The sequence below is a fragment of the Rhinolophus ferrumequinum genome, chromosome 26 (genome assembly GCF_004115265.2).
Source record: "Rhinolophus ferrumequinum isolate MPI-CBG mRhiFer1 chromosome 26, mRhiFer1_v1.p, whole genome shotgun sequence".
In the NCBI taxonomy this organism is placed as follows: domain Eukaryota; kingdom Metazoa; phylum Chordata; class Mammalia; order Chiroptera; family Rhinolophidae; genus Rhinolophus; species Rhinolophus ferrumequinum.
Window position 1 is genome coordinate 9,368,062 of NC_046309.1, and position 21,391 is coordinate 9,389,452.

The 21,391-nt window shown below is 47.1% G+C and overlaps 1 protein-coding gene and 1 long non-coding RNA gene across 2 annotated transcripts; one reads left to right on the plus strand and one right to left on the minus strand.

Annotated features, from left to right (window-relative positions):
• The first annotated feature begins 471 nt into the window (after positions 1–471).
• On the plus strand, positions 472–15,361 carry LOC117018359 (uncharacterized). Its single transcript, XR_004422219.1, has 4 exons — positions 472–565; positions 912–1,001; positions 14,275–14,443; positions 15,227–15,361. It is a non-coding gene; the product is annotated as an uncharacterized LOC117018359 (long non-coding RNA).
• Positions 15,362–17,569: 2,208 nt separating this feature from the next.
• On the minus strand, positions 17,570–20,768 carry LOC117018358 (uncharacterized). The gene is made up of 2 exons (XM_033099326.1): positions 19,759–20,768; positions 17,570–18,399 (listed from the first exon to the last, which is right to left on the minus strand). The coding sequence occupies exons 1-2, from the start codon at positions 20,140–20,142 to the stop codon at positions 17,911–17,913; spliced, it is 873 nt and encodes a 290-aa protein (XP_032955217.1). The 5' UTR covers positions 20,143–20,768; the 3' UTR covers positions 17,570–17,910.
• Positions 20,769–21,391: the final 623 nt, after the last annotated feature.

Genomic DNA, 21,391 nt, shown 5'->3' on the forward strand with positions numbered 1-21,391 from the left:
ATGTTCAACATAACTCAATATACAGACGACAATTTAAAGTACAACAAAGTTTTTTTTTTGGCCTATCAGTTTGGCAAAGTTTGATAACACTTTGTTGGTGTGTTGGTGAAGCTATAGCAAAACAGATTGTCTCAGACATTGTTGTCGGGAGGGCAAAGTGATTCAATCTCTATGGAAAGCAAAATTCATCAAAATTACAAGTGCACATGCCCACTGACTCAGAAATCCCACTTTTATAACAGTAATTTATCCAACAGGTAAGTGCATGGACAAAATCATGTATATAGATGTACACACACAAACCTCTTTGTTGCAGCGTTATTTATAATAGCAAAAGTTTGGAAACAACCAATAGGGGACTGGTTAAAGAAATTTCTGTTGCTTAAGGCACCCAGTCTTAAGATGAAGTAAGACGAAAATGAATATTGGGGGAGGCAACCAGCAGGCTCACCATACCTGCTTTTTAATTACAGGAGGCCTCTCGGTGGCATGGCACAGGGGCAGAGTTAGGAGGCACCAGGATTGGATAGCCTGCGTCCCGTGCACAGCCTGCGGTTGGGGCGAGGTCTGTGACCAGGAGAAACGGGTGGGGGTAGGGCGGTCTCTGGGTATACCATCAACAGTCGTCCTGACGTTTATTATTAAGATTTAGCTACAAAGCTCCCTTCAAGTGAGGCATACCTGTGTTGGCAACCAGAGGGGCATGGGATTACTGCCTATTACCTGAAGCAGCCTGGTCACAAGTGGGCTTTGGGCACAATAAGTGCCCTTAGGAGGTCAGGATACAATCCTGACTCAGTGCAGAAGGAAACAAACTTCCTGACCAACTTTCTAGGGGCATAGAAGGAGCTCCGTTATTCACCTTCCCTGTTTTGTGACCATTTTTCTCATTGTTTTCCTGAACTGTCCAGGCCTGGCCAGGTTGCTTTTGAACTTGATCTGTTCGCGCTTTGTAAGCCATACCCCGCACTGAGGATTGCCCTGCATCTGAGAGCATCAGGGTAAGTTTTGTCCAGATGGGTCTGCATTTTTCTCTGCATTCCAAAAATGAAGGGGGTGGTTTCCCAACTTTCATGAAATGGTATCTAGGAAAGAAATGGGTAAGAATAATGTAGAGGCCAAAGTGGGGGTGTAGAAAGTGGCTTCGCCACATCTCGGGACCTTGTGGGTCCCGAGGCCCGAGTCCTGCTCAAGTGCCTGAAGCTCAGACGGCACAGAGCAAGATAAGAGGGAAGGGGAAAGAGAGGGTTAAGACTGTTCAGGTCTTTCAATGTGATGAAACCAGGGTGGACTGTCTGCCAAGAGCAGGTCAGGTTCAAAACAGGAAACCCCAGGGTAGTGATAAATGAACACTTCTCTATAGATTTTACATGGATCTCTAGGGAAAGTGCTGGAACTGATCTCATTCAACATTTTTTTTACAAATCACATTGAAGAGGAAATACACAATGAGCTCTCCAGGTTTGCCAACCACGCTAATCTCTTCCAGGTGCTGAAACACTAAGGTAATAGGGAATCACTGCAGGAAGCTCCTACAGCTCTTACTGGGAGAGGCAGGAAAATGGCCCAACAAAGGGGCAGGAGCAAAGTGGAGTGGAGAACTGAGCCAGACTCTGCAGCCTGGGTTCTCACCAATGCCTTTCCCAGGGATCCTGCAGTTCCAAGTGTCGGTGTGGGCAGTGGGGAACAGGTGGCCCAGGAGTTCTGGGGTCCCTGCCCCGCCTGGGAGCCCCTTTAACAGCCCACGCCTCCCTGGCCTGCACATAGAAGCTGCAGCTTCCTGGTATCCCACTCATACAGAATTCCTTCAAGAAAGGCCGTATGTTATCCTTATGCAGTACTTAGCTCTGTGGTCATCTCCATGCGTTCTCTCCTCCCTGGTCAGGAATTGCTGACCTTCCATGGCTTCTGACCTTAAGCCTCCTTTCTGCTTGGATGGACGGGGGTGTGAGCTCAACCTGTCCCACACCTGGATACTGCACCCTCTGCATCATGGGGTCTCCCCACCCCTTTCAGTGGACCTGGCCCACAGGACGTCTCCATCTCCACCCTTCTCCCTTCCAACAAGCATGTGCTAGGAGAACAGAGAAGCCCCACCTCAAACAATTTTTCTCTAGAATTAAGGCAGATGCTCACCATTCTGCTAGTTCTCTGATGGGACCTTTTCCATCTCACCTCCCCTGAGTCCCTCATATCTGCTGGGATCTTTACCTCAGCATCAGGTACTTTCTTAATTTCAGATGCATGTAGTTTGCTTGATTTCACCTTGGTACCTCCCATTCCTTCCACCTGTCCCCACCAGTGGTTCTGAATCCTGTTTTCAGGCACCACAACTAATGTTCTCCTAGTATTTAATTTCCAGTCACCTCACCGGAAACCAACCAGCCAGGCCCAATCTGCAATGACTGAGAAGTTAGAGGATTCCTAGGAAAGAGAAAGCCTTCTAAGAGATTTAGCTTCATCCAACTGTATATATTAATTACTGTGCATTAAGCTATTTATGTGCTGTAGCCTTTTGAGGGGTAAACTTTCTTAAATTTAAGTTGTTGGGAGGGCAACTAATGAAATAATTGATTCCGGCAAGGATTGTCAATGAGTACCAAAATCATTAGGTGAAGACTCATTGAGAGACAGGACGTTTGCACGGTGCCAAAATGTCACCCTAGAGTTACTCGCTAATCACAAGGGGGAAAAAACAACTTTATACGATATAAATCTGTGATCAAGTGACCAAATTTAGCATTATTAATAGAGGGACTACAACACATTACAAGGTTCCTGATGTCACATGATGTGAAATGGTCTTGCTCCATATGGTCAACCTTAATCTAATCACCTTAATTGCTCAACTAGGGTTCTGGGAAATAGCCCTAATGACCTAAGGCGTGTGTACTTGAGTTCTCCAGAGAAACAGAACCAATAGGGAATACCTCCACACACACACACTAACACACACTATAAGAAAGATATGCATTCTAAAGAACTGGCTCCTGTGATTATGGAGGCTGAGAAGTCCCAACATCTGCTGTTGGCAAACTGAACACCCAGGAGAACCGATGGTGGACGTTCCAGTCTGAAAGTCGGTTGGCTCGAGACCCAGAAAGAGCCGATGTTTCATGTCAAGTCTGAAGGCAAGGGAAAATAGCAAAAACAAAAACAAAATCGATATTCCAGCTCCAATGCAGTCAGGCAGGAGTTCCCTCTCACTTGCTGGGGGGTCAGGCTGTTTGTTCTCTTCAGGCTTTGCATTAATTGGATGAGCCTCCCCCCTCATATTATGGGGACAGTCTGCTTTACCCAGTCTGCTTTACCCATTCAAATGTAAATCTCATCCAGGGACATCTCACAGACATACCTGGAATAACGTTGGATGGAATGTCTGTGCACCCTGTGGCCCAGTCAAGTTGACAGATAAAATTAGCCATTGCAGCATCCTTTGTATGTAATGAATTAACTTCTTCTCTATGATTCTAAAATGGTTAATATGAATAGTTATTTAATATTTCCGTGTTCTATGGTTCAGATGAGGGACCCCCGTTGAAAAGCCTAGTTCAGAAGAAATAAAGGGACAAGGGAAGTTAAATGACTACAAGGAAACAATCAGAAAAATCCAGAATGTGGGTTATTCTACAAAACAACTAACCTGGTTTCCTTAAAAAGTCAATGTCAAAAAAAAAAAAATAAATGGCAGGGGAAACTATTCTGCAATAAAAGACACAACCAAATATAATTTGTGAAACTTATTTGGATTTTGGTTCTGTAAAAAAGAGCCATAAAATTAATTTGGGGGACCATTGGGGAAATCTAAATATGGACTGTATACTGGATGAGATTAAGAAATCACTGTAAATTCTCTTAGGCATAATAATGGCCTCATGGTTATTTTTAGGAGGTGCATATTGAAGTATTTAGGGGTGAAATATGATTTCTAAAATGTATTTTCAAACTAATTTTGGCAAAAAAAAATACACATATATGGACAAAGCAAATGGCAAAATGTCAACAATTATTAAATCTAGATGGTGGGCATATGGGTGGTTATTGTGCTATTCTTTAAAGTTTTCTATCTGTTTAAACATTTTTGTAATAACAAGTTGCCAGGAGTGAGGGGATACTTGGAGAATCTAAGAATCCTTGAATATATCTCGGGCATGGGAAGGATCTGTAATGCTAGACTTAGAAAAATCTCTACATTCTGTGAGGCTCAAAAAGTAGTGTTTTGGGCTACATTATGCCCACTACCCCAATTATTATGTTGAAATCCCAACTCCCAGTACCTCAGAATGTGACTGTCTTTGGAGAGAGGTAATTACAGGGGTAATTAAGGTTAAATGAAGTCGTTAGGGTAGTGTGTCCTTAAAAGAAGAGGAAATTTGGACACAGATTGGTAGAGAAAAAAGATGTACGATGGACGAAATGCTTGTGTCCTACCAAGGTTTGGAGGTTGCAGCTCTAGTGTCCCCTTGTGATGGTATTTGGAGGTGGAGCCTTTGGGAGATAAGTAGGTTTAAATGAGGTTACGAGCGTCCCTCATGTTGAAACTACATATCTCTCAATGTGATAGTATGAGGAGGTGGGGCTTTTGTGAGGAATTAGCATGAGATGAAATCATAAGGGTGGAGCCCTCACGCATGGGGTTAGTGCCCTGATAAGAGGAGAAGGAGACACCAGCACTCTCTCTGCCACATGAGGAGACAGTGAAGGCAGCTACTTCTGAGCCAGAAGAAAGCACTCACCAGAAACTGACCAGGCTGGCACCCTGATACTGGACTTCCAGCCTTGTTTTTGTGAGAAAACAAATTCCTGTTGTTCAAGCCACCCAGTTTCTGGTTATTTTGTTACGGCAGCGCAAGCAGACTAATACACTACATGAAGACACTAAGGAGAAGACAGCTATTGCAACCCCATCTAACTAGCTTAAACAAATAAAAATAAGTATCGAGACAGTTAACAGAAAAGTCTGGGAATATATGGCACATGAAGAATGGCTTGGCTAAGGAGTTCAGTTTCTCTTTCATTCAGATCTGTCTTTTGCTGCGTTGGCCTCATTCTTAGGCTCCATCGTGTGGCTTCTGGCAACCCCAAGCTCATATCATGGCTTACCTGTAGCAACCCTCACAAAAAGTATCTAGTACCTCTCCCTGACCCGTATCAGCAAACATTTAATGCATCTTGTCGGTTCGGTTTTGATTAGGTTTCATGCCCATCTAAACCAGTCACTAAATCTCTGCAGGCCTGAGTCTATACCTTAGCTTTAGAGCCAGAGATGGATTCCGTTCCATTGAAAGCATAAAGACTAAGGATGGAGGAGAGGTTTTCTCCCCAGAGTGAACTTGGGGTACTATTCCAGGAGAAGTATGAATGGGTGCTAGGTAGTCAACAATGTAGCCATCCTGTAGAATGTTGGTCTTCCTTAGTCACAGGGCTCCTGGAAGGCGGTGACCCAGGTTTTCATGTCTGTATTTGGGAGCCCTGGATAGCAGCAGGCCCTCAAATGAATATTTGCTGAGTTGTTATGAATTTTTAATACAATGTAGTCTGTGAGGGCTTGATCCAGTACAAATCTGAGACCTAGTTCCTGAACCAGGGTGATGCCACCCCATCAAGATGCGGCCCTTTGTGAAGCCTTATGTAGTAGACCAGTTGGCCATCTGTTGTGAAACCATTTTTGAAAGCATCCATGAGAGGGGACTGAGAAAAAAAGCTCATGTTTGGGTCAACATGGCAGGAAAGAAACACAAGTGGTAGGTGAAACTGAGGAACAAAGAAATACATCCCCATCTCCCAGCTTCGTCTCAATACACACATGAATTTCAGTATCTGCGGGGGTGTACTGTAGTCTGCTACTGTCACATACCCTGGAGCCCTGGTGGAGATGAGATTCTGGGTTTAGGCACGTGTCATCCAGTGGTTTAGGCCTGAAGTGTTGTACCTTCAACACTTGCAGAATGGCCTTGTATCCCGAGCACCGGATGAGCCCATGCCCAGAAGGTGAAATCAGACAGCCCTGTAGCTAGATGAAGCTGGACTCAGTAACCACACTGTAGAGTTTGATTTGCTGACCTAGATGTAGTTTTCAGCCCACAAAACCTCATACCACAGTAAAGCTTTTCTTGTGCTGAGACAGCTGGCTGAGCGTGATATTGCAATGACTCAGTTCTTAGTAAAAGGTCTGAAGAAATTAGGGGCATGGCTATAGTCCTAAGACCGCAGTCCCAAGAGACTTCCTGTTTATTCCAGGGTGAGAAAAGGGGAACCTTCTGTTTGTGGGCGCTGGTGTTTCAGCAGAAGGAACAAGGCTGGGGCTTTGGGTTTGAGCCGTGACGGTCAGACAATTATACTCAGTCTGATCATTCAGATTTACCACCGAGGCCAAAAGCATTTCTGGAAAGAGGTCTTCAAACTATGTGACTCAAGTTATACATGTATTTCTCCTGGATTTCCATTTTGTAATTGGGACTAGGTTTACATGAAGAAGCCTACTTCAATAAAATGGGGGTTGAAAATTATGGGTTCTGAGGACTTCCCACTAAACACTACAGATTGAACACGTGCGTAAGGATTGGCACCCTCCCAAAACCCCACTAAAATGTGAGGAAAGAGACTTAAAAAAAAAAAAAAGCATATGTCCATAAGTGAGATAAGAGTGGCAGAGAGAGGGAGCAAAAAATCCTATTGATATTCAGTAGAAATAAATTGACTTTAGATATGCATTTATTTCCCTAGTGTGGAATGTATATCTAATAACAAATTGTTATTGTTAGATTCCACAGTTACTAACATTTCACTACATTTGTTTTTCCTCTCTCTAGCTATAAATATTTTTGCAGAGACATTGGAAAGTAAATTTCAGACATCCTGACATTTCACCCTTGTGGGTTGAATTGTGTTTCCCCAAAAGATAGGTTGAAGTCCTAACCTCTGGTACCAGTGCATGTGACCTTATTTATAAATAGGGATCTTGCAAATGTAATTGAGTTAAGATGAGAGCATCCTGGATTATGGGAGGTGCTACATCCAATAACCGGTGTCCTTATAAGGAGAGAGAGATTTGAAGTCATGGAGAGACACAGAGGGAAGAACCTGTGACTGTGGAGGCAGAGACTCGAGTTAATGCTGTAGACTGCCAGCAGCTAGGAAGAAGCAAGGCAAGACCTTCCTCTAGAGCCTTCAGACAGAGTGTGGCCCTGCTAATACCTTGATTTCAGATTTCTAGCCTCCAGAGCTGAGAGAAGATGCATTTCTTGTAAACTACCCAGTTTGTGGTAATTTATTATGGCAGTTCTAGAAAACTAATACAACTTCTAAATACAGTTGTTACCAAAATGTAGATATTTCATAGGCGTGAGGACGTTTTTCTCACAACCAGCACCATTATCACAGCTAAGAAAATTAATAATAATTCTATAATAGCCAATCCATAATTAAAAGAATCCAGTTGTTCTCCAAATATCATTTGTAGATTTCTTTTTCTTTTTTGGTTAGGATCCAGTCAAGGTCATCTTACCGTCCTTTGATAGTTATGTTTCTCTAATTTCTTTTATTCTAAGGTAATCTACCATTTTTCTGATGTTGACTTTTTGAAGTGTCGAGGTGTTAAAGAAAAAATTAGTCTCGAACAATAAGAAAGACTTTATTCAAGATTATTATAACTGGGAAGAGAGATTGGGCTCGACTCCAAATACAGGATAATTGGGGATTTATAGCCAAAGAACAGGATGAGGGGGTCACTAGATGGAAAAGTACTAAGAGGAGACATCAGTGGAGGGGGATTTTTGCTAACGATAGGTCAAGGGCTTAGACATCAAGGATAGGAGATGAGGAACTTGATCAAATATCAAGGGTAATCAGATATTAAGGGTAGAGGGCTAATTTGGCAGGATTCTTTGCTAAGCCTGGGCTGGGCAGGCCCAAGATAGGGTAGGGACCAAGGTCAAGGCCGAGTCAAAAAAGGGTTCAAGGAGACTAAGGTCTGGTCAAAGAAAGAAACTTTGCCACAGGTCCGTTGTCTTATAGTATGTTCCATGTTGTGCATTTGTCGTTTGGATTCCTCTTGGTATAATTTAATTTGTTCCTCTATCCCCATACTTCCTGTAAACTAGAATGTAGGTGATGAGGCTTAATTAGATTCATGTTAATCATTTTGGGTCCGAATAATTCATAGGTGGTATTGTGTATTTCAGATTATATCACATCAGGAGCATAACTGTTCAGTTTGGTAGCTTGGTTTAGATGATGGCCACCAGATCTCTCCATGGTAAAGGGAAATTTTGCCTTTGGTAATTTGTAAGTCATCTGCCAGTGACACTTTGACCCAATATGAATATCTTACGCTCTGTCAACCTTTCATCAATGGTTCCATTGATAATCTTTGCCTAAATCACTTATTTTATTGGGGGCTGTAACACAGAGATTTCCAATTCTATCATTCCTTCCTTTTTATTAGCTGGTATTTCTCTTCCTTTCCCTCTTGTTTAAAACATCATTATGGACATGGAGATTTTGGGGTTTTTTTTCCCATGGTGTTACCAATGATAGCCATTATTCATTTTGATGCTCAAATTGTCCCAAATTTGGCCAATGAGAATCCCTTCCAGCTAGCTCCTATGTCTTTGAATCCTTCTTTGTCTTCTGGTACAATTTGATCCTTCAGGCTCACTTTCTCTGCCCCAGACTGAGATCAGCCATTTCTCCAAGGGACGAAAAACACAGTCGTCCTCAGTTCCCTATAAGTAAGGTGTCACTTTCCTTACCCATTTTAAACAAGCTTCGTAGTAGCTAACGTTTCTTAGGTACTGTGTGCCAGGTATTGTGTAAGTGTGGCTCACACATCACCTCATTAATTCACCTAATTCTTTATGGTAAATGCTCTTACTTGTCCCCATTTTATGGATAAGGAAATTGGGGGGTGGAGAAGTTAAGTGAACTGCACAGGGCCACTCAGCTAGCAAGTGGAGGAGGTACAACGGAAACTCTAATTTTCTGACTCCAAAATCAAGCGTGGAACCACCATGCTATCTTGCCAATTATGCTACAAAAAAGAAAACTACATAAAGAGAACTGAACTTCATAATATCTACAATTTAGAACACACAAACAAACGAAAACAACAACCATGCCTTAAGATGACACACATTAAGCAATATTTAAAGAAAGAAATCCTTGAGAAATCTGGTACCTTTCTCCTGAATTCTAAATTGCCAATAATTACAGGTTAGGATAACCTGGGCCAGGCTTAGAATGTGATTAGAAAACTTTCTTAAAATTCAACCAGAAGTGTTACCACGGAATAAATTGGAGCAGGGACTTTGGACCAAGTTGGTGCTAAAAGCCTTTCAAGCTTCTCACAGCTACAAGCATTTTTCTCTGCTTCTGGGGTGGTCTATTCAGAGCTTAAGCTATCCAGGTTAATGAAAGGGATAGCCAGGAGAGGGAGGGACAACGGCTGTGATTATATAACTGTGTCCCGGCTGTCATCGTCCTAGGGTGCTGAGGAAGCGAGGGGGTGGGTTGGACACTTGTCAAGTCAAAGGCTGTGACTGCCTGGGGGACAGGGGAGCCCCTTTTTCTAATCTGCACAAAAGTGCCATATGGACTAGCAGAGGCCCAGTCTGAGTAGTAGTTCTTCCAGTACAAAACTGACTGTTTGAGGTTCAAGGGTGAGTGACTTTCTATTATCTTTTAATGAGAGAAAACTTCCTCCTCAAACCAGGAATTTCCAGTTGTCCTTATTATTAGCCTAGGTGTCACCTGACATTGAAATGTAATTGCATTTCTTTTCTTGCTAAGGTCGCCCGAGCAACCTGCCAGTTTCCTGCTTGCCTTCTCAGGAGCAGAGTGTTTTGCCTTTTCCTCTTTTTCTCTTTTCCACTTTGACTTCAGTGTCCAGTTACACCTGGGGCCGCGTTTAGTCAGGACACTTGACTTAGGACATTAAGTTTCCAGCCTGTCGTCTCCGCGCCTCCGCCCTTCCTGGGTCTTTGCCGGGGCAGGAAGGGTACCTGAGTACCCTGAGTGGTGATGAGGGGTGTTCCTGACAGTGATAGGTGGGGGACCCATTAAGATAAGGAGGAAGAATAAACAGAAGCAGATGTGCCTTCAGCCCAGGTCCCCAACCCACTGAAAAACAGGAAACTGGGATGGCAGCTGATAAGAGCCTGTCTCAGGGCTGGGCTGGCCTTGGAGCCAGGGGCAGGTTGGGCTCCTCGGTCCTCTCTGCCACTGAGTCACGTTTCCCTTCCCTGGGGACAGGCCAGGGAAGCTTTCTGTCCATGGGAACACAAATCAAATATATTCACATTCGATTATCAATGCCAATGAGTCCTCTTAATTTTAAAAGATATGTGAGGACAACCATTCTCATGTGAACCACAAAAGTGGAGACTACACACACACACACACACACACACACACACACACACACGCATGCACACACACACGCACCCATCGAGGCAGAGATTACAAAGCCCCGAAGTGACTCTAATCCCCAGGAATGATTGTCCCCCAAAACCCCACGGTTATGGGGTCCCTCCAAAGGATCGATTGCCCAAGCTTTGCTAAAGGGCTCTCAGAGTTCTTTTAGGCAACCTACCCCCCAATCCAGAGGAGATCAAAGCAATAGAAACGCTGAACCTTAGGGGAGTAGAGGACTCGGGCTGGGGCTCGTGATGCCCTGGGGACCCCCCAGCCTATCATTTAACAGCAGTGTTTCCCTTTTAAAAGAACACATTATCATGGGCCCTGAACTGACTTAACATTTAAAAAATGTTAATGTCACCTAAATATGTGGAAATGTAAAGCTACTGGGTATGAATTCCGCGTGCTCATTTTATGGTCTGTGATCCTCAGATTCAAGCAGGAAGGAAGGCAGAAGCCGGGGTTTTACCCACTCACTCCCAACTTCCCAGGGGTCTCTAGTAGGGGTTTCCGTTTCTCCCAGACAGACCTGTTGTGAACCCCAACATGGTGGTTCCAGCTTCCGCTCGGTGGTCCCCGGGCACAGGTAACCCTGCCCTGCCTCAGTCCCTCCAGCCTAGGGGTGGTGCTAGCTTCCTGCTGTTCATCTCTGGGTCGCCTCACTCTCCCCTATTTGAGTTCTTGGTTTTTCTATCCTGGAAAGCTGACGTGGGCAGGGAGCCTTTCACAAAGGTGCAGAATGCAGGTGTCTTAGGTGAGATGCCCCAAAAGCCAATTCTAAGAGGGAGATTTGGGGAGTGTGAAAGAAGCAGGACTGGCAGAGGGAGATGTTGAAATGCATCAGAAGCTCCTGCCCTCAATCCCATGAGGAGCTCTGAAGCAAGATGGCCCATCAGGGTCGTCCCACGTTGAGGCTGGGGGCTGGGTTTTTGTACACAGTCGAGTTGGGTTGGGGCCACCCCCAGGAAGCGGCTGGTGTTGAATGAGGCAGCTCCCTTCAGGCAGGGCCGTCCCTAGGGAGGGAGGAACCTGGGCAGAGGCCACAGCATGCATTTCAGGTTCAGAGCCCAGCTCTGCAGTTTCCTAGTTATATGACCTGGACCAAATTCCTTATCCTTGTTTACCATGTGTTTCAGTTTTCTCATTTGTGAAAAGGAAAATTGTGAGGATTAAGTGAGACTACATTCCCTCTGCTGGCTTGCCTCCAGGGAGCTGCTGTAGTCTGCCTAGTCAGGATCCAGGACCTGGGTCAGCCACATTTATGAGGGGGCGGGGCTCCAGTGCGATAAATGGTCCTGTGCCCAGATGTGGCCTTCTCTCCCACTTCCTGCTCCCTGGGGCTGGGTGGACCTTGCTCTCTCACTGGGTTCTCCAGCTCAAGGACAGAAGGAGGAAGCCTAGTCCCCTTGCCCTGCCAAGTCTTCCTTCCAGGAACACTGGCTGGTTGGGGCTGTGTCCGGGTGGGGAGAGGCAGGGGTGTGAGAGCTCTGGATCCTGGACCCTGTCATCCTGAGCCTTCAGTCCTGCCATCGAGCCTGGAGCCCTGCCCTGAGGCGACATGTCAGGCTCTGTGCTATATGCCTTTATCCTCTGTGCATACCATTCCCCAGGAGATCCACAGGAAGGGTACTCTTGGGTCCCCTCAAATTCAGGCATTCTTGGGTTCCCCAAATCCTGTCTGCACTCTCAACAGTAGAAAAGATGGAAAGAAATAAATAGAATGGACACAGCCCCATGAGTGTGCAGCTTAGCAAACAGATAGTGCCTCTGTGAAAACTAGCAAAAGGCCACAGGTCCTCCCTGGGCACTTGAGGGGCAGTGCATAACCTGCCCAACCTACAGAGTGACCCTGAATGAAGACTCCACCTGATGCCACGGGCTCCTTGCCCTGCCTTGGCCCTGCTGGTTTCCAAATCTAAGGTGTAGCCTTGGGTTCGGCACATTTTGTGTGGTTTATTAATGACAATCTGGTTATATGCCACAGAGCCTATCTTCCCACACATCAAACATCTCTCTCTGCCTTAGAGCCTTAGGTGTTGTTTTCTGTGAAGATATTCATAGATTCATTGAGTCCTGGAACTGCAAGGGACCTGGAGAGATCACTACTCTGCTGAGTGGCAGGGGGACCCAGAGGCACGCCAGCTTGGTGGCTTTGCCCATCAGTATATCGCACCAGCGTCCCCTGCTCTGCTCAGGGCTCATTGCAGTAACCTGTGTCATCCGTGGACATGGGCATCCTGTCCCTAAGATGTGTCTCTGGAGAGGTGGTGGTGTGGGTAGATCGGAAGTCAGGAGCCAGATGACTTCAGGTTGGGTTTAGCTGGATTTGTTCAATGCACCCAGTGTTGACCCTCGTGATTTTTCTTGAAACAATGGATACAGCCACAGTGGGCCTGGATTCCCTCACGGCAACCCCCAGCTAGAGCTGAGCGGTGTCTCCCCCAACGGCACCGTAGCAGTGGCCTTAGCCCCCCTGTAATGGGGAAGAAGTAATCATGTACTCCAGAGTCACTCAATCTGAGTTTGAATCCTGGATCACTTGTTAGCTGGCTTTGAAAGTTATTGCCCTGTGCCTTAGTTTCTCCATCTGTCAATAGGATGATGAAATTACAGTGCCCATCTTACAGGGTTGCTATAAGGATTATTGAGTAAGTGGTTATCACAGCACATAGTACATAATATATGTTAGCTATCATAATGCTAAGTTCCCATTGAGTAGACATCTATGTAATTTCCACAAACCTCATTTTATTGCCTCAGTGACCCACGGATTCCCAGAAATAGATTGTAGTCGGCCTGAGGAAACCCAAGTTGGGACAGTCACTCTTTCGTCTCTGAGGCCCCCTCCCCTGAGCTAGGCAATCATCCAGGCTGCCTAGGGCTGTAGGGGCAGCCTCGGCTCCTGGTCTTACTCGGTCTCTACCAGGGGACACGAAGGGAAGTGCCGTGAACAACCGGTTCTGCTCCCTGTCAGCGGCCTTCAAGAGCACATCGTGACATCCCGAGGCAGCCTCATTCCCCTTCATAAGTCATTACGGTCTGTCAACAGCAAGTCTCCCATAGCATTGCTGGGCATTTTTATTTCCAACCCGACTCCTGCTCCGGGTAATGAGTTCCATGAGCTTACCACCCACTGAGGGAAGTGGGATTTTCTTCGATTATTCCTAAACATCATTCTCTCAAGCTTTAAGCAGAGCCCCCTGGTTCTAGTTGAGGATTTGATGAATGAGTTCATGACCACGCTAACCATAACATTCCTGATCAAACAGATGTTGTCCCTTCTTAGCCTTTCTCTTTCCAGACGGGAGAACCCTCGACATGTTACTCTGTGTTTTTATAGCAGCTTCCCTTTTCCTTGACAACTCGGGCTGGCCTTTCTTCTAGGATCCCACTGTCTTTCTTGAGGTGTAATGAGCACACAAGACAGAAGTCCCTCCCCAACCACAGACTCTCCTTATGCCACATTCTATTACAAGGGCCACGTGAGAATTGCAATGTAATACATGTAAATTGCAGTCATTTTGTTGAAAATAACTGGAAAAAGAGGGGCTTGGGAGTTGGTGAAAGAGAAGAGAGTTAAGCAGTCGGCAGAGCCAAGCAGAGGGTTTTGCATCGAGGTTGTGGGAATAACACACATGTATCTCCATCACCCAGAACAAGAATGTTTTCAGCCCCTACAAGCCACAGATTTAATTTTAAAATTTCTAGTAGCCACATTAAAACAAGTAAAAATAAACAGGTAAAATGAATGCTAATAATAATGTATTTGATTTAACTCAACAGATCCAAAATAGTTTTACCATATAACCAATATTGAAGGTGCTAATGTGCTATTATTATATTTTTTTCCTCACTTAGTCTCTGAAGTCCAGTGTGGAGGTTAAACTGACAGCACCTCTCAATTTGGACCGGCCACATTTCAAGTGCTCAATGCCACATTTCCCATATGGACTGTACAGATCTAGAGAGGAACGCATGATAAATGGAAATGAAGCAAGTGGTGTCTGCTGATCAGAACAGAAATCAGGTAAGATGTGAGCCACTGATCTTGTCTCTACTTAGAGTACCAGCTATACAGTTTTATTTTAGTGAAAATAAGTTCCCCCCCAATCTCGGTTCCCTAGCTCTACATCCTCTACGGTCTTAGGTTACTCAATATGAAATTTTCCTACCACAAGAGGCCGCGTTCCCTTTTGGGCTCTCTTATGAATGGAGTTGTCATGCTTCTGTCACATTCTGAAGCAGCTGGACCTTCTGAATGATGGTGTCGTCACTTGACCAATGCAGACAAGTCCTCGTTTTATTACACTTCTCTTTATTGAGCTTCACAGATGTTACATTTTTCACAAAGGAAGGCAAGACCCTCCAGCTGCAAAAAGATTACAACTCACTTTATTGCCACACTGACTTTATGCCGGTGGCAGATTCTCCGGGATGTATCTATAATTCGCCAACTCCACCCTTGAGTTATCTCAGACTTTTCAGATGGAAGTCATGCTACATCTGGGGGTTCCCAGCTTGGCTGGTCATCTGAATCCCTTCAGAGTGTTTCAAACAAAACAAATGACACACACCCAGGAACTTCTGGATCCTAATCCAGAGCCGTGTTCAGTGATGAGCATTTTTACAAAGCTCGACAGATGCCTGGGTGAGTACTTGGCTCTGGGGGCCACTGAGGATGCTCTGCTCGGCCAAGACTTCAGCTGGCACCGTGACGGAGACACAGCGAGTCCTGGAATGAAAAATCCTCTAGGGGCAAAACTCCTTGTCACTGTGGCCATGGAGTGGTGGGATGTCTTTGTTTCCTCAGGGCCAGGGTGATGGCAGTGGATGACGCGGGAGCTTCAGAGGTCCCTTTAGGTGTCGCCTATTTTAAACAGGCTGCGCCTAGCCCATGGGACAGGAAGTGGCATCTCCCTCCAGTTGGGGACTAATATGAGAGAAGACAGAAGGCCTGGAGTCTGGACTTGGCCTGCAGGGTGTGGGCGAGGAGGAAGTGCACAGCTGGTAACTCCTCCCCATTCCTCCTCTTCTGTTTTTACCTCTGGTACTGCCTTTCCTGGCCGTGAGTCAATACAATCTCTTCTTCGTGCATAGGTGTGTAACAGCAGAGCTAAACTGTGTTTCAGGGGGAAAGTCTGAAAGAGAAATGACTAAGACAAAAAAAAAAAAATTAACCCAGCCCTTCTGGATTTCATTTTAATTGTTGGGTGTGCCCTGGGCACCGGGATCATAAAGCAGGCCTGCTTTCCTTCCTTTGATGTGTTTAAAGAGCCCTGCCGTCTGGGCACCTGAGTTCTAGTCCCAAAGCTATCACTAACAGCTGTGTAGCTTGGGTATAAGATTTAACTTATCTGAGCCTCACTTCTGCCATACCAGTAATCATACCTGTCTTGTAGGTTATAGTGATTACCAGATAAAATCATGCATGTGAAAGCAATTTGGAAACTGTAAAGCACGACACAAATGCAAGACGTTAAAATTTATAGTAGGGAAAAATGACGCAGGACATGGAACAGAGGGAGGAACCCTTCCCTGGGCTTCTAAAAGGCTCAGGTCAGGAAGCACGTTTCCTCCCCTCTGCCCTCCTCCCTTTCTTCCTTTGCCCCCTTACCAGCCAGGGTGTGCGCCTTGCAGCAGCAGGAGCTCTAATCCAAATCAATGGATACATGAACCCGCTCCTAGTATTTTGGTCCTTGATCCACACCTGTCCTGGGCTTCTCCCCGCGAGAGCAGGCTCTTGGCTTGGTCTCCATGTTTCTAGTGGCAATTCCTCTGCAGCCCGGCCGGTTTCCCTCGGTGCAGGGCCCGTGCGACTATCTGTCATTGGCTGACTGCTGCTGGGATCAGGAGAGAGCCCCTCTGCGGTTCACAGCCGAGAATCACTTAAGCTGCTTTCGCCTCTGCTGTCCCCTGTCCCCGTGCAGGCGATGGCAGCGCCCTCCTCCACCACCACGCGCTCCGGCCGTCAGTGCCGCCGCTCTTCTAGTCCTGCCCAATCTTAGGCCGGCACCTACGACCTCCGCTCAAGTCTCCTCCTTTGGGAAACCTTCCACGGCTAAGCCCAGCCATCACCAGTACCTTAATGGACATCTTTCTGATCCCCTTGGTCCCCTGTCAGAGACGGATCACTTCCTGGCCACACGCGCGAGCTATGCCTTTGTCACTTTCTCAGGCTGCTCCCCAGCTGCGTTAAAACGCTCAGGCTCCTTTCAGACTTCCCCCGCCCCTCTCCGCACCGCACAGGTCCAACGATGCAGTGGCTTTCCCCTCCCGTCCGGGAGAGCGCTGCGGGTTAAAGGCACTGGGCCCCAGTCCACCCAACAGTGGATATTTTTTCATCACTTACAAAAAGTATTTTCACTTCGCAGGAACAGATCTACGGCTCCTCTGAGCAAGCTTATTTTAGCACCACCCAGCCAGAGAACGCCGGTGCAGTTACGGGGGCTTTCAGCAGCTGCTCCATCCCCCACCCCCCTCGCCCCCCCACCCGCTTCCCATTAGGTTGTCATTGTTCCCAGGATGCGCCGGGAGGCGAACCCCTGGCCTGGCCTGCGCACCTCGACAGTCCCCACCCCCTGGACCAGCCGCAGCCCCAGCGGCTCGTGACACTCGTTCAGCCAGCCTGGCCTGGGAGCTGGGTGGGGGTGGGGGTGAGGGTGGGGGTGGGGTGGGGGTGGGGGCCGTAGGCCGGTGGGCGCTGCCAATCGCCGTGCAGCTCACGTGCCGCACGTTCCGCATTCAGCCCTCACCGGGTGTCAGCTCCGCACCGGTGCGAGGGTGAAGCCGGTTGGGGGAGAAATGGGGGTGCGCCAGCGCGGGGTGTGCAGGGGGTAGGAGGTGTGACCACACGTGGGGGTTAGCGCTGTGCGCGAGGGTGGTGGGGTCTGAGGTGCCAGCACGTGGGAGCGGGGGAAGTCCACTGGGGGGGGCAAGGTGTGCAAGCGTGGGAGGTGGCGTCAGAGGGGGTGCGCGGGGATGTGAGCATGGGGGGGCGGGAGGTTGCTCGGGTCTGAGAGGTGCGAATGGGCTGCGTGGTGAGCAGAGTGTGGAGAGGGTGTGAATGGGTGGGGGGGTCAAAGGGCATGCTTACGGGTACTGGAGCACGCAGGCTCCCGGAGGGGCAGGGGGGCACAAACGCACCGAGAGAGTCGGCCAGGAGTCCCCCAGGGCCCACTGGAGGGTCTGCCGCCGCTTGGCTGTCTCCCCAGCCAATTAGGGGAGCACCCGGAAACTCCCCAATCCGTCTCAGCCTGTTCCGCTCTCTCACTAACAACTGGGCCACAGACGGGTGGGGACCCACCTGTTATCCTGCCTGTCTGCTGCCAGCTTAGCCGAAGGCCCACGGCTGGAGGGCAGGGAGAGGGGACTCCAAATGCTGGGCCCAGGGCGCCCCGATCAAGAGAACGCACATCGTTTTCGGCCCCTTCTTCACCACCACTCCCTTCACTCCCTGTCGCACCGCCCCCCCCCCAAGAAAAAACGAGTGGTGGTTTATTTCTGGTTGTAATTTTCAGACACAGAACCAGCAAAGTGTAAGCCAAAGGGTGGAAGCCTAGGCATCAGAGCTGTCCAAGTGGACTTGTAGTGGGCAGAAGGGTAGCCTGCAGGGGACCAGTGTTGAAGTCCAGTCTGGATATGGCTTCCTGGCTGCTTGTTGGTTAATGTGGGGGGGGGGGGTGAGGATGGGAGGGGGGTAGTTAGGAAGGCACCCGGGCCAACATTCTCTATACAGAAGGACATCTTCATACTCGGGAGGACTGTTTGGGCCCCAGAAAGTTCCACAAGCCCGCCTGGAAGCCCGTTGCATGTAGCTTTACCCCTTTGTGAGTCCCCTGAGCTGGGCTGCTGTTTATCCCCCTTGAAAGGCTGTAACAACTTCCGGAAGAGGTACTTCCTTTGAAGTGAGGGCAGCATTTTGGTTGTTCTGACTTCACATTGTCTCCTTTGATGTGGGGTGAGGCCAACCTTCACAGAGACTGGCTATCTGGATCAAGAGATCAAACACCACTCCAAGTTCATCTCCACCAGGACTGAACTAGTGAAGGGCAGATTGAAATACTGTAGAAAGAATCTCAAATTTTTCCATTTCCTGCTTTTTTTTTTTTTAAGTGGATACAGTACATATTTTTCAAATGTACCATTCACTTCCCTTTGCCTATGAAATTACAATGGAAAACCTTGGGCTGGAGTGCTCTACCTCATTGAATCCTCACAGTAACTCCATTAGGTGGGTATGATTCCCACTTTATAGATGAGAAATTGAAGGCATATGTGACCCTCATCACACAGCTCCCCGACTGAAAGCCTGCCTTCTTGAGCACGTCCTTCACTAAGAGGTAATTGAGTGAATCAAACCACGTAGTGAAAGGTTAGCTCTTCTTCTAATCACCGTTCTTATTACACATAGGAAATGTAGACGTTCTATTTATTGCAGCTGCAACTTCTACAGTAACCGTGGGCAGCAGACCTTGGTGAATTCTTTTAGAAATATTGAGGGATCTGCTTTCCTCTGGTGAGAGCCATCTCCAAACGGCGTTGGTAGTTGGGTTCCTGAACACACTGCTCCAAGACAAACTATACACCACGTCATGCCCTAGAGATGTGCTCCCGCACTCGGTCTGCTCTCCTTCCCAACAGGAGACGGTTATCCAAACATGCTGTGCAGACCTCAGCTGGGTGCTTAGATGCCTATGTGTTTAGAAGGGAATGGAATGTGTGTGTGTGTGTTTAATGACATAACGTAACTTGACTTTGTCTTAAAATTTCATAAAGCAAATCAACATTGTTTGCTAAATCATTTACGTAAAAAAAAGTTTTAGGAAGTACTACTTTTGGGGTGGGGAGTGTCCTCCTGAACCCCCCACTAAGTGAACAGAGCCACTAGGAACAGTGTGAGTTAGTCTGATGGGGACTGTCCTAGAGACAGATGTGCCGTGGGGGACCCGGCGGGCAGCACTTAGGCTAAGCTGCCTGGTTAGCTGTTAGCAGGACCAGACGGGGGAGGGGCAGCAGCGGCAGAAGCACAGAAACTGAGGTGCACACAGCAAAGCCCCAGCGCGGGCCTCTCTCTCTCTCATCAAAGGCGGCTGGGACATCAAGCACAGCCAGGCTTTGCCCTTAACACAAAAAGATGGGAGAAAGTATACAGGAGTAATGCATGGTGAGAATAAAAATAATAACAAGTGGTGTGTATTGAATACCTCCTATGCTCTGGGCTCTGTACGAGAGGTTTCGTGTGCTTTATATCACTGCACCCGATGGAGGAGGTTCCGGTTATTACTCCCGCTTTACCTGTAGGTAGGGCAGCAGCCGCAGGGGGCTTACGTCGCCCAACCTTACCCCACTAGTAGGTGGAACAGTCAGGACTCCCGCTGATGGGGTGCAGCTTGGCCCTGCGGCAAAGGGAGTGTTGGGCTTTTTTGTGCTGAGATCCAGTTTACAAGTTCTTGTCTTGGCGGAAGTTGGGGACTTCCTGGTCTGAGTCCATTGAGGAGAAGAAACTTTTGAAAAGCTGTAACAGATAAGAATCAGGTGGCAGAGCAGGGATCTATGAGAGGAATTGGGACAAATGACACATTGGGACAATGTGGTGATTGGTATCGTTGTTGGAGGGGGAGCCAGAGAACCATTGAATGGGGTGTGTTCAGGGAGAAATGAAGAGAGGGACCTTTGCTGAGGTGAGTTGGGAACAGAAAGGGACGAGCATGTAAGTCGAAGTGGCATAGGAAGGCGTCCACACTAAGACCCGCACGGCGGCCAGTTTGTTCCAAAGTATGACAGTAAGACCCCACAGTTTCGACACAGTGTTATGGCTTGAATCGTGTCCCCCTCATAATTCATACATTGAGGCCCTAACTCCCAGTACCTCAGAATGTAACCTGATTTGGAAATCGGATCATTTCAGGGTAATTAGTTCAGAACGAGCTTGCACAGGAACAGGGGGACTCTAATCCAATATGAGTGGTGTCCTTCTGAAAAGGAGAAATTTGGACACAGACACACACCCAGGGAGAGCACGATGTGAAGATGGAGATTGGGGTGATGTGTCTGCAAGCCAAGGGACACCAAAGATGGCCAGTAAACTACCAGAAGCTCGGAGAGAGGCCTGGGGTAGGTTCTCCGCAAAGCCCTCAGATGGAACCCACTTGCCAACACCTTGCACCTCAGATTGGCCTTCAGAACTGGGAGACGATAAATGACTATTGGTGAAGCCACTCCGTTTGTAGTACTTTGTTGTGACAGTTCGAACAAACCAATACACGTGGCTGCATATCTGATGGCTCTCTGGCTGTGACAGAGGCTGAAGATTTTTGAAACCTTGCTTTGTAGAAGCTGAGAGGACCTGTCTGTTATAAAAGGATCTCCTTTATCTCTTTCTCACGGAGTGATACATGTACATAGTTTAAAAAGTGAAATGAAATAAATATATAAAAATTGTAATAAAAAGTAACAATCACCCTCATCCTTTAACCCCAAAGCCCTCTCCCCAGAGGAAACTGCTTTCAACTCTGTAACATGTTTCCTGGTTATTAACCTCCATTTTTCTAAATACTATGCTTATTTCTCCTTTTAAGTTTGAATTACATTTCTTGGGGTAACATTGGTTAATAACATTATATGCGTTTCGGGTGTACAACTTTATTATAATACAGCATCTGTGTACTCCGTTGTAGTCTCACCACACATAGCCTATTCTCCTTCCATTCCATCACCACATATTTGACCCCCTTTACCCTCTCTGTCCCCCTGACCCCCCTTCCCTCTGGTAACCACCATTCTGTTGTCTGTATCTATGAGTTTGTTTTGTTTGTTTGTTGTTTTCTGTTTTACATCCTACATACAAGTGAAATCATACAGTTCTTGTCCTTTTCCGTATACGACGATTTCTTGGTTTTTCAGTTTTGGACGGTACCTATTGACTTCCAAACATGCTAGCTGAGGAGTTCCTCTCCAACCCCCATGTCCTTCTATC